At 38.9% G+C, this 12,846-nt stretch overlaps 1 protein-coding gene across 5 annotated transcripts in view; it reads right to left on the minus strand.

Annotated features, from left to right (window-relative positions):
- The window catches only part of NSMCE2 (NSE2 (MMS21) homolog, SMC5-SMC6 complex SUMO ligase), a 132,648-nt gene that overhangs the window by 68,892 nt on the left and 50,910 nt on the right, over nt 1-12,846 (minus strand). For all 5 annotated transcript variants that reach the window (XM_027645611.1, XM_027645610.1, XM_027645607.1 and 2 more), the window contains one exon: nt 3,111-3,264. In XM_027645611.1, the coding sequence (XP_027501412.1) occupies nt 3,111-3,264 (154 nt within the window). The remainder of the gene's footprint in view (nt 1-3,110; nt 3,265-12,846) is intronic.

The following is a 12,846-nucleotide window of genomic DNA, read 5'->3' on the forward strand; positions in this document are numbered from 1 at the left end:
ATGTAACTCACATCAAGCAGTTTTAAAGTGTGTCCCAAAATTTGCAGACACATTGTAATATGCTGTAAGATGGGACCAGAATTGCAGGGCTCATGCTTTTGAAATCACAACTCAGGAGAAACTAAAGAATACACAGTTGACTAGATATAAGCACGGCTATTGAATATTTAACAGGATGACCTTAATGTTCTCTTTACCAAAAAAAACCAAAAACAACCTAACATGAAAAACACATGTACACACAGTGTCCTATAAGGTAAATCACCAGTTTATGGAAACTCATAATGTCTTTTATGGATTTCATGACTCTCCAGCTCAGCTGGTATTGCAACTCTGAAATTCCTGCCTCTGAGTCCAATCTTTCTTCACAGTAATACTATTTTCAACATGGCATATCACAGAATCAGGTTGGAAATGACCTCTGGGATCACTGAGTCCAAACTATGACTGAACACCACCGTGTCAACCAGACCACGGCACCAAGTGCCATGTCCAGTCTTTCCTTAAACACCTTCAGGGACAGTGACTCCACCACCTTCCTGGGCGGTCCATTCCAATGTCTAATCACCCTTTCTGTGAAGAAATTCCTTCTAATGTCCAACCTAAACCTCCCCTGGAGCAGCTTAAGATTATATCTAGTACTTTAGATAATACTGACAGTGCTCAATTATACATCTTGACATAATAATTTACTATGTAGAGCTCAATAATGAGAAGTGGTTTTTTGTACCAGATGGAGTACATGTGTTTAGTCTCTCACAAAGATGTTAAAACCAGAGGCCCTATAAGAATTCCTATAAGAATGTACCTATCATTTTTAAGCTTGTGAATATATTTTTGATATTTGTTTCCACATGTCTTTTTAAGGGCTAGGTATGAGTGACAAAAACACACAAAAGGAGAGAGGAAGGAAAAGGGTAATGGCAAGAAGATGACATAACTACAATAAATAGAGAAATTAGACAGTCTTAAAGGTTCCAGGTCACTGTATCCTATAGAAGCAAATTTAAGTATGTGAATATAAACAGGCTCCACCAATCTTCAGTCATCCATTATCACTCAACAACTTCTAGAAGCCTTCCTGGTAAAAGAGCCTTTTGAAGAGGAAAAGAGTATAGGAAAATAATTTCATCTGGATCAATAGATTATGTAGGCAGAAGACACAACACTAATGTTAGTTTAAGGCAGCAGAATTGTGCTTGCTTTCAAAAACTTAACTTTGTATTTCCCACCTATCTGCAGATCTGAGGTAACACTTCACTGCCAAAGAAGGTGGCTGCACCAGACTGTTCCCTTGTATACATGTTCACTATATTGTATCCAAGACTGTTTGCGAAAGCTAAGTAACCATTTTTCATTAAATCTTTTAAATTGCAATAAAAATGTCAAGAGCAGCAAATGTGATGGATTTACTTGATCAAAACCAACATGAAATCTACAAACCCCAAGCTGACCCAGCTGGTCCTTGTACAGAACACAGCAGGCCACCCAACATCATCATGCATTTCATTCTGGGCATAATCTGACCTCTGTACATGACCAAAACAAAAGTCAAGTGGCTAGTAAGACAAATCTGGATTTCAGGCAGCAGTAGCAGAATGACATTCTCATATTTTATTAAGAATAATTTTTATGGTGTTTATTTAATTTGGGTTTTTTTTCAACAGGTCTGCCAGTTAGAACTTAATCTCATAGCCTGAGCTGAATCTATTCCTAGGGCATACACCCCTTCCTCAGGCAATTACAGGGTGGAAAGTAAAGCTGAAATCAGTTATCAAGATTTTTATCTTCTTAGTTACAAACACCTGGAAATTAGGAATTACAACATAATGGTGGGGCAGTAATAATTTTATGGTTATGTAGGGAGTGAAAATTACACTGTTTTGTGGTCTACAACTTGGCATGTTCATTCTTAGAGTAGTCCTAAGATCTATTAAACTCAGAGATCAGTGCTAATACTCGAATCGAAAATCTTAAAACCCATAAAGATGAGAAACAAATACATTAAGCCCTCAAGCTCTAATCCTAGGGAGTCTTGAGACACCAGATCTAAAGTTCACTTTGTCAAACATGTCCTCACACCCCATAAGACTCTCTAGGGAAGTAATCTGAAGTCCAGTGGAATCAGTGGGCAAATTCTTTCTGCTACTTCCAGTGAGGTTTGAATAGGGCTCCAAAAAGCCCCAAAACTCAAGGAGAGCTACAGGCAAGCGTCCAGAATATCCTTTTCCAATGGTATAAATCATTAATCTATGACTCCTGAAGTTCCTGAGATACCAGTTCATGTTGAAATCAAAATGTAGGGTGGGAGGGAATAGGTACAGCAAGAGGGTCAAGGGACAGCAAGCAGAATAATATGATTTCAAAACATAATCATGATTGGGGAAGAGCGACACAAATAGTGTCAGAGCCCACGAACTTTCCTAGAACCAGTAATCAGAGTGATATTTTAATGACTGCTATATGTGTGGGGCAATAAAAGCATACAATTTTGTTGTGTTGCATAAATAACAGAACTGTTCTCTCTCCAACTCTTCTGGTAATTCAAGCAGATATAACTTGAAATTTTAACACTAGAAAAATTATGTGAATTAAGAAAACCAGATTTTACTAAGTTGCAGTGTTTCCTGGTGCGTGCACTAAGCTGTAAACCTGAGAACACATACAGTAAGCATTTTCCAACAATATACTTCTACGATTAAAGCAAAGGTCTTCTTAAGAGTTGCAACACATCCTAAGTTGTGAAACAGGAGCAATTTGTTTAAGCGACAAATGAAAACAGCTTACCTAATCTTTTTAGAAGATCCTATCAATTAAGAAAATAAATGCAAAAGGTCTTCAAATGACAAAACCCACCTTACCAAAAAAAATATGGGATTTTCATGATATTTGTATTCAAACACAGCAGGAACTGTGGGAGTCTAAATAAAACTACCAAAGTAATTACACTGGCCTTTTTTCTACACAGATATCAATTTAAATAAGTTTTTAAGTAAGAACACACACACCAGTTTAAGCCATAAGTGGCCATTCTATATTTTAGGGCAGTTAGTCACATCTTACGGGTTAGCACTCAAAGAATCTTTTTTTTTTTTTTTAATCAGACTTACATTGTTTTTTCATCTCTTTAAGCTGATCCATAAAATACATGTATTTTTCATTGCTTTTCAAATCTGAGTCACTGTTCTTGTTCTCAATTGTAGTTAATTTTTCTTGCACCAAGTTTTCTAAATCTGGTATAATTTCTGGTTTTTCTCGTTTTACCTGTAAGGAACAAGAAATAGAATGTTATTCATTATGACACATTTTAATACAAAGCAAAGGACATAAAGCAAAAATTCATTAGCATAAGCTCAGTTTCTTTTGACTACAGTTAGGCTTCCTGCTCTGAAGCTGTAACCTCCAGGTAATTATTCATTTCAGTAAAAGTAACTATGAAATGTAGAGATTAACTACTCAGTATCATTTTAACTCAGTTTCAGGGTATTTCTCATGCAAACAATAGGGAAAACCGAACCTTGCAGTCAAATTTACTTCCCTGAGTAGTGAAAGTAAACATGTTAACAACAACCAGCATGACACAGCATGCATGAAAACAGTGAATACAACTCTGTCCAGAATGAGAGATGATTAAAAAGCAGAAATAACATCAAGAGTTTTCTTAAAACCTCCACTCTCTCGCAATTTTGGAGTCAGCTTCACAGAAGCTCATAATCTACATGCATGATCAGTGTGATAACTCCAGCAAAAGCAATACACAGGCTAATGTGAAAGGAAACCACCCCAATTTATTTGTGCTGTGTGAACAAGAAGCATCATGCCACACAGGCAGCCAAAAATACAGTTTCTTGAAAAGTACTTGTTTGCAGCAATTACATCTAGATTGATCTGAAGAATAAATACCTAGAAATAAAAGGGAGGTCATCACATAGGCAATATTAAGATATTCTAAGAATGCAAAAAGCACTTTGGGAACCCCCTAAAAACAGTAATTGGGGTTTTCCCTTCTGTTTCTCAAACCAACATTAAATTCTAGGGAACTGTACCTTTGACAGGTCTTCAGAAGTACTGGATTACAGGTAATATGGACTGTGCTGTACAATGATGGCCAGCAATAGCACAAAGTGGGAAAGAAGAGTGGACATCTGTCAAAGCCTTAATGCTAAGCATCTTCGGAACCAAAGGCCATTTCTATCCCAAAATTATGACAAAACAGGACAAACTGAAAAAAAAGGAGGTAAGCACCATTTCTGCTGAGCCACTCGTCCCCTACCACACACATTAAATTCTGCCCCTTACCAGAACACGCTACTATTCATTGTGAAAGACAGGAAAAGAGGCTACTGAAAAAAAAACAGTCCACTTCATCAAATCATTTACAGCTTTGAAAGTTTACAGAGACCTTGGAAATCCTACAGAATATATCTTATTTCAGGAGACAAAGGAATAATAAATGTTGATGTAAAAATGAACTCTGTAGATATATAAAATGCTACAAGAAATCTTTACTTTCCCTTAATCAAAACAAAGCAATCCATAAAACTATTACTTCTTCCAGGAGTAGAGCCAGTTTGGCACATTTTCTTTAGGCAGATACAAGTTGTGGCAAGAAGAAAAATAAGAAAAAAATATGCACTGCCAGGTGATAGCATGTAAAGTTTTCAAAGGCACCTGGAGATAAAAGATCACCAACCACAACATCCAACTGTGAATGGGAATACCTTGGTACCAAAGGAGCTCAGTGACTATGAAAGACTAACATCATTAGAGATGCTCAGACTGCTGCATAAAGCCAAGAAGTAGCATAGAGTCCTTATCCTATGAAATCTGACAAAATGAGCAAAGGAAAATAGAACATCCTGTGTCCAGTGCAGTGGGGACAATTGTACAAACTCAAATGAGTTGCCTGTGTCAGCATCACAGCAAACTGCTGCAACAGAGGGCCTGTCACAAACTCAACCAGAACTGTTCAGTACTCAGCTGGAGGAGACACTTGGCCTTCAGGTATAAACAAGCACAAGAAAACAGTTACTAAATCAATTTTAAAATACATTTAAAATCCAAGACATTATAAAAGAATGATTTGATCTGGACCACATGTAGTGCAAACATACTCCTTTCTGCAACATCAGGTGTTTTTACCAACATTCCAACATTTTCTCTTTAACATAAAAATAGCATGTAGACACATTCACAAGCATAGACAAATAACAATCCACCACTAAGATCTGCCCTCATTATGAATGAGAGCACTATGGCCAGATCCCATATGGAAGATCCAGCTGTGTATACTAAAAGAGACCCTGCAGTGCTTCTAAGTTGCTGATACTGACACAAAGAGTAAAAGAAATTATGTGGACATTCATCATAGGCATCCATTGGTAGCAAAGACAATGTCAATAACCTTTTCCTCTCCACAGGCACCACGTTACACATTGACATAGTTACATCAGGCTCTTTTTATCTTTTTCTTGGCTCACGGAAGGTTTGAGTGCAGGTATGCATCAACATACCATCTTCAATCATACCCTCAGAGTGAAAGGTGAAAAGAAGGGCACAGCCAAGGCTAGTTTAAACAGTGGTGCTCTCTACTGCAATTTCCAGAATTAATAGACTTTACACATATGAGCAGAAAAAAGGCAGCAACTGCAACTTCTAGTGTTATGCTAGCAAAACCAACATATGTCTGAGAAGCTGCATTACACCACTCTGCACTGGTGAGGCCCCACCTCTAGGCCTGTGTGCAGTTTTGGGTGCCACAACGTAAGAATGATATAGATCTATTAAAAAGCAGCCAAAAGGAGGGCCACAAAGATGGTCAACAGTCTAGAGAAGCCATATGTGGAGTGGCTGAGGTCACTTTGTTTATTCAGCACAGAGAAGACTGAGGGGAGAACTCACTGCAAATCAGCAGCTTCCTCACAAGGGGAAGCAGAAAGGCAGGCACCACTCTCTGCTCCCTGGTGGAATAAGACCTGAGGGAATGGCATGAAGCTGTGTCACGGAATTAGGCTGGATATTAGGAAAAGGTTCTCCACGCAGAGGCTGGCCGGGCACTAGAATAGGCTCCCTGCAGCACCAAGCCTGTCTGAGTTCAAGAAGTGTCTGGGCAACACTCTCAGGCACATGGTGTTATTCTTGGGCTTGTCTTGTGTAGGGCCAGGACCCGGACTCAATGATGCTTGTGGGTCCCTTCTAGTTCAGGATACTCTATGATTCCATGATTCTATGATATGCAGCTTTGTCTGTTCCACTGTGGAGCTACAGAAATTTGCATATAGACATCTGTGCCAACCTCAAGAAAATGCTTATATAAAACCCTCTCTTACCTACATAAACTATAATCACACAGTGTGCCGCCACAGATCGATCAAAGTAAGAGCTAGCATGCTATTTGCTACAGGCAACATGAACAATTTCACCAGGTATCAAGAGGAAAAAAGTCTTTCCCACCAGTTATAGCTCCAACAGCAATACATTATATTGTGAGGACAGTCCAGCAACACATATGACAAAAGCTCAGACAACCTAAAGAAAAGCTCAGAAACCTAAAGAGTCAGATGAGAGAAATGTTCAAAGAATGCCCTTTCCTGTAGCTGAACTTCTTTCATGTTTACTATTTAAATTCAGTTTCTGTTCACCTCCACATGACTGCTTTCATTAAAATGATTAGTAGAGACACCATTCCTGACCACACTCAATACTGTACCATCACATATGCTATTACTGAAATGCCAGGCAGACCTTCTGGAAGGTCAACACATCACAGGTGAATAACAAGGCATGACCACCCATTATAATAACAAGTAAATATGTTTGCTGTGCACAAGCAATTCCTCTTTGGTGCTGCATATCCTATTCTATGAAGAGCGTTGAGAATGGCCTAAAACAACAACATGAATGAAAACAAATGTAAGAAAATGGGCCATTAATCCTAGACCCTCACAGTGGGACAGAATTACAACATCTTATACACTGCATCAGCACAACACCCTTACAGGTACATCACAGTTTTCTTAGTTCTCGCCACCCACCCACTCCTACTCTACAGATGCTTGATGGATGTAGGAATGATGAGATCAGCATAACAAAATGTATGAGGACAATACAAACATACGACATGGTTAAGGGACAGGGCAAAACTATCAGTATTCAGGGCAACAGGCTGGGGTCACGCTCCTTTTAGGTCTCAACAGCATGCCAAATAAATGCTTATCAGGAGACCTGAAGGCATGTTGAATTTCTCAGAAAAAGTTACTTCACATGGGAACCATGAAAGACATGTTAAGCAAACAACTGTTCGTTTAGCAGCACTGTCAGCCAAAACCAGCATGGTAAGTTACACCTTGCAGTCATTAGTCAATCCATGGAGAGCTACACTGATTTTGAAATCGGGTGGAGGCATACACACCCTACAAGGCATCCTGGAAATTACATGCGACGATGAACTGGGAGTGTTCAGGACATATGGTGAAAAGAAGTATCAGTCACAACAGCTTGTTTACAGCAATAGAAAAAGCAAAAGCATCTGCTGTGACATACCAGCAAAGAACCACAAGGGTATTTACATGGGAGATCAGCAATAAGAGAACAGACATGTTATACATGATAATTAATGATATTCCATACATGATCTACCAACAGTCGTGATAGGAAAACACATTTAGAAACACTAAAAAAAATTGTTTAGAAAAACATAGCTGAGGTTTACCCATCAAAACACCACCTGGTCACAGTGATATGTGCAAAGGGGTGTCTGTATTTGATGGGCAATGCTTATGAAATGAGCCACTTCATGGCAGGTCTTTGGCTTCTGCCAGTATCTGTCTGTAGGGATAAGCTTTTTTCTTGTAGATTCTTCCACTGGGAGTATATCTATTCCATGCATAAACTGTTAAGACTATGCCTCCAAAAATCAGGCTTTTTGAAAGGCCAGCTTGCACAGCCTAAGGGAACAGTTAACTCAGGGTATTCCAAAGGACAGTCTGGGGAATTTTTTTTTCATCAATTACCGTAACCACCAAATCAGAAATAAATTATTCTGTCCCAGACCAACCTCAGAACCAGCAAGGCCAAAGGTACCACAGACTAAAACTGGACCAGTTTGCAGTATTAGTCTACATACAGTACGGGATCAGTGTCTAAAAAGGCACTAATTAGCATAACTCTGCATGTAGCACTGCAGCATTTAAAAACTGTCCTGTCCAGTCCCAAAACACTTCACAAACATTAAAGAATTTAGCCTTAAACACCCATTGTGACGTACCATGTATTTTACAAATGGGGAGACTGTAGCATTAAGAGATGAATAACTTGGCCTCAGGTTCCAGAAGGAGACAGTGGTAGAACCAAAAGTAAATAAATCCCAGCTCTGTGCTTTGAGCACAAAGCCAACCTTTTACCTTCTCCTTTAGCTAAGGGAAAGTTCAAACTAACATGTGCATTTAGTTCACTCTCTATAAAGAGCCTGAATCAGCTTGTGGCTGCTTGGCAACTTTGTGATAAAAGAGCAGCATTCTGCCTGCCACAGAAATGCTCCCCTGGCCTTTGCATTGCAGTGGTTCAGCATGTGACACGGCATGGTTATTTTTTAGTCTTTTCATTCTTCTCTCTCTAGCACAGAAGCCCTTTAGCTGGGTATTTTTAATCCTGTCACTCTTCCTAGGTACCCTTTCTCAGGGCGATCACTTATGTAGCCTGGTATTTGGGAGTTTGCCAGCGCCATCCAAGAGAAATTTCTCAGAAATTTTTTGCCCTACCTGAATCCTGTTGAGGTTTCCTCAAACCAGTGATACAACCTGCAAAAGAACTATCTTTTCAGAGAATTCAGAATTCACACCTTAGTCTTTCAAACCATGCATTATTTGTCCCTGTAATTTAATCCCTACAAAATATGGACTTTTAAAGTTTAATTTATGGATAATACTGACATTTGTAAGGTAAAGAAACATTCCTGCTTGCTCATGAACTTTCAAAAGACCAAGTCAGCTGACATGGCAGAATTTCTTCATTTTCCAGATTCTTTGTTGTTCATTTATGAAAGGGAGGGTGATTAGTCACTCAGTGCTGAGAAGCTCAGAGGTATTTAGTTACCTAGATATTTATAGCCTTTTGGGACAACCCAAAAAATTATTTGCTGATGTTTCCACCTAACTCTAAACTCATAGTAATTTGAGCTGTATTTACACTATAGCCATGTGCCTGTGCATCTTTTGAAGAAAAACTTACTGTCTTACAGCTCCTGTTGGGACAGAATTTCTTACCTCTGAATTGGGATATTGTAAAGGAACTCAGTCAAGATCTCTCAGACAGGGGTGGTCAACCTAAAGCATCCTAAAAAGACCCAGTTCAGAATCTAGGAATCTCACATTTTCTGAGTTGACTTCACTCTAAAATACCGGACCCACACATGGACATACCTAAAATTGCTTATTTCAGAGAACAAATACCAAGAATTGGCTGGCTAAAACAATAAGCACTGACAAAACAGCCTCTCTGAGCATCTCTATCATAGATAAAGTAACTATTCTTCCTTTATTTATATCTGCTATGCAACAAAAGCAAACAAAAATGCATGTCACATTTCTTTCTTGTTTAACAATTCCTACATCCTATTATTTCATCCTTACCTCACTAAATAATTTACTATTACAAATATGCAGCCTTTCAACACACATATTTATTTTACCTCAGGGTAAGTCAAAGTTTGCTGTGATTATTTATTATAACCGATTTTTTTTTTCGCTGAGAGGGAAAATAACATGGGAGCTAAGTAAATTTGTGGGTTGAGTCACCCATACACTTTGTGAATCATGTGAGAACCAACTCGAAGTGAGTCACCACTGTAACTGAATCAGGCTGCAAAATTTCAGCTCAACCTAAACAGTCATTTATTATTCTTCAATGGCTGGATTCAAACCCTTAGCAAATATCAGATCATTTGCTGATGCACAAATAAAACACCGCTCTTGGAAACATTTGCAGGGGCAGTCAAAAAGGGTATTATCACTTAGCAGCAGGAGCTGCAGCAGTTTGAACACAACTCTGCTGCAGCAGGGATTGCCTAAGGGCCCACATCTGATTCAGGAGAGTCAACACCTCTGCACATCGTGGCTGCAGGGCTGGGACTCTGCTTGAGCAACACCTTCACAGACAATTGTGAAATACCAAGAGGCAGAGCTATAAGGGCTGACCCACACGTATGACACACACTGCCTATTAAACTGGGCCAGCACAACAGAAAATCACTGTCAGCACGTTTCAAATATCCCAGAACTCTGCCAGAGTAACAGTCTAAAGGTGAGGCAGGGTTGCTGCAGTTCCAAAACAGCGCATCAATAAGGTGGCTGTAGGTAGGGTGTCCCCCATAATGAACCTGTTAGTACCTTCCACAGCTTCCTTTCCCTACGTTAAACACAGCTGGACACATTAAACATTTATAAAGAAAGTAAGCACTGAGGGACACACACGGCTTCCAGGTATACTGGGGTATATCCAAACAAATTCTTCACAACTCCTGGCACACGACAGTCATTTCGTTAAGGCCAGAAATGGACTTTGGCCCACCCTGGTTGCTTTCTTTCTCCTGCTTAGAAAGGAACCATATATAGAGAGTGGGATTAATGTAAATAAGCACCAGGTGAAGAAACAAAATTGCCTGCGTGCAAATGCAAAGTTTACAGCCTGACCAGAGTTTCTTGGGGTTCCCATGTGTTAGAAGTTTCACCTCAGGCAAAATGCTTTACTCTGCACACAGTTTAACAGAAAAAAGCCACCCCAGTTTGTATTTTCCCCTGGTACCGACTATGGTCTTTTTGTTTCTCTTCAAGACCCCTTGTGCAGTGCTTTGCAAAGTGCAGAGAGGTAAAAACGAGCAACAAAATGAGATCTTAGTGAAATACCAGTATTAAAACTACCTGCTACCAATGATGTAAAACTGGCTCACAAAAACAGCAGTAAATGTGGGGATTAAAGGTGAGGTTTTCCCAAAGTACTAAAGTGAAGAAAGTTCATGGATATTTAGAAGCTTAATCCCTTAGCATTTCTGAAAGCCTGTGCTTTGCTGTAAGGGTTGGACTGAATTTTGTTAATTATTTCAACCAAACAGAAGTCTGTCTTCACTTTGTTTTTCTGTAGTTTTTTCCAACATATGAAGTATGAATACGACAAAGCAAAAAATTCTACAGTATTTGGGAGATATTTATGAAAACATCTAAAAAATATGGTTCAAGACACGGTGAAGAAGCAAGCATATCTTCTTTTCCTTGTGTTTAAAAGTTCTGCCACAAACACAGTTTATATGCAAGCTAATTTTTGTGCACTAGAGATACACAGCATCTTGTTCCAAGCAGTTTTGCCTGAGCACAGATGAAGGTTTATAACAGCAAAAATAACTTATAACTTTATTTTTATAAAAATGTGGCTTTGTTTTAACAGCATGTTAGAAACTGTGAGGCAGATGGTGCATCTGTTTTAGCAAGGTTGATTCAGCAAATGCATCAGGCTGTTGAACCAGTTTACCAAGCTGCTGATTAATTCACATATTTAGCAAATACATTAACATGGATATTAGAGCTTTTTTTTCTTTCTTTAATATCCCACTCAAACTGATGGGAATTTAGACATTGATTTCAGTGGGAGCAGAAGAAGGCCCTAAGGTGATTTCAGATTAACAACCTGTTTACTCTTGTATGGTTCTGCTTATTTGACTGAGATCACTAAACCCCATGTTTTCTACAGTATGAAAATAAAGGGCTAAATCCTAAAACAAGTACAATTCAGTGTTATTTTCAGCTCCTACAAGACACTGATGATTTATCCTAGCTGTGAAGCTGATTCCTGTATAAAGTGTGACTTATCCTTTGAAGACCTGTATACAGCAATTATTGTTAAAATCAGCTGATTTTCCAGAGGCATGTTTTCCATATTCCTTGTGTATAACTGCAGTAAAAGTCAAGCAGACTTTACAAATTTTTACTCCTCCTGAATTTTTTTTTCACTCATCTGATGAAATTCTTATCCTCAAAAAGTTCTTCAGCACTGACAGCATTTCTTCTTCATACTCTCCAAAACAGCAATGTGAGTCATATCATCATTTTTCATTAAGACTAAACGTAACCTCTACACTTTTGGGAAACAGCAATAAGATACCGTAAGTACAGACTCATGCTTCATTTGAATTGACATCAGTTGAAAAACATAAATCCTGAATGACATTTGCAGCCTAGACTCACCAAATTTGTATTAATATCTAGATCAAGATGGCAATGCTTCCATGAGGGTCAGCTCCACCTCTAACAGAGAACAGTGAATTCAGGGATAGTTCAGAGCTGCGCTAAGCAAAACGAACAAAAAAACCAAGCCAGTGCAACTGCAGTAAGCCCCTCAATTTCCTTACAAATTGGTAAAACCTACCTTACTTATACTGCACTGGGTACAAAACACCTCACTTGTATGACAGTACCAGTCTGTGCCCTGTGGCAGAACTGCCTTTTATTTTGCACTTTACTGCAAATGCGTAGGGACAAGTTTCTCCCTTGAGCCTTTCTACATTATCACATTCTTCAATCATTATTAGTGATGTTTACTTATCCAGCTTCCTATTGGGACTGCCTTCAATAGAGTTATTAGCCACTAAATCCCAGGTCTTACTTCCAGTCTTATCCTTCTTGATTTACCAGTTCTGGCTGACAGCTTGCACCTCTTCTCTTGTCTTGGCTTTCCTAGTACATGCACAAGTGATTATTTTCTGTTGCACAGCACACTGTGCAATGATAACGTACTCTTTTTGCTACATGCTTGTCATAGGATATCCAAATTCCCTAGTTTTTACAGGTTCCCTGCAAG

Source organism: Corapipo altera, unplaced genomic scaffold, assembly GCF_003945725.1.
Source record: "Corapipo altera isolate COAL_440 unplaced genomic scaffold, ASM394572v1 51, whole genome shotgun sequence".
Classification (NCBI taxonomy): Eukaryota; Metazoa; Chordata; class Aves; order Passeriformes; family Pipridae; genus Corapipo; species Corapipo altera.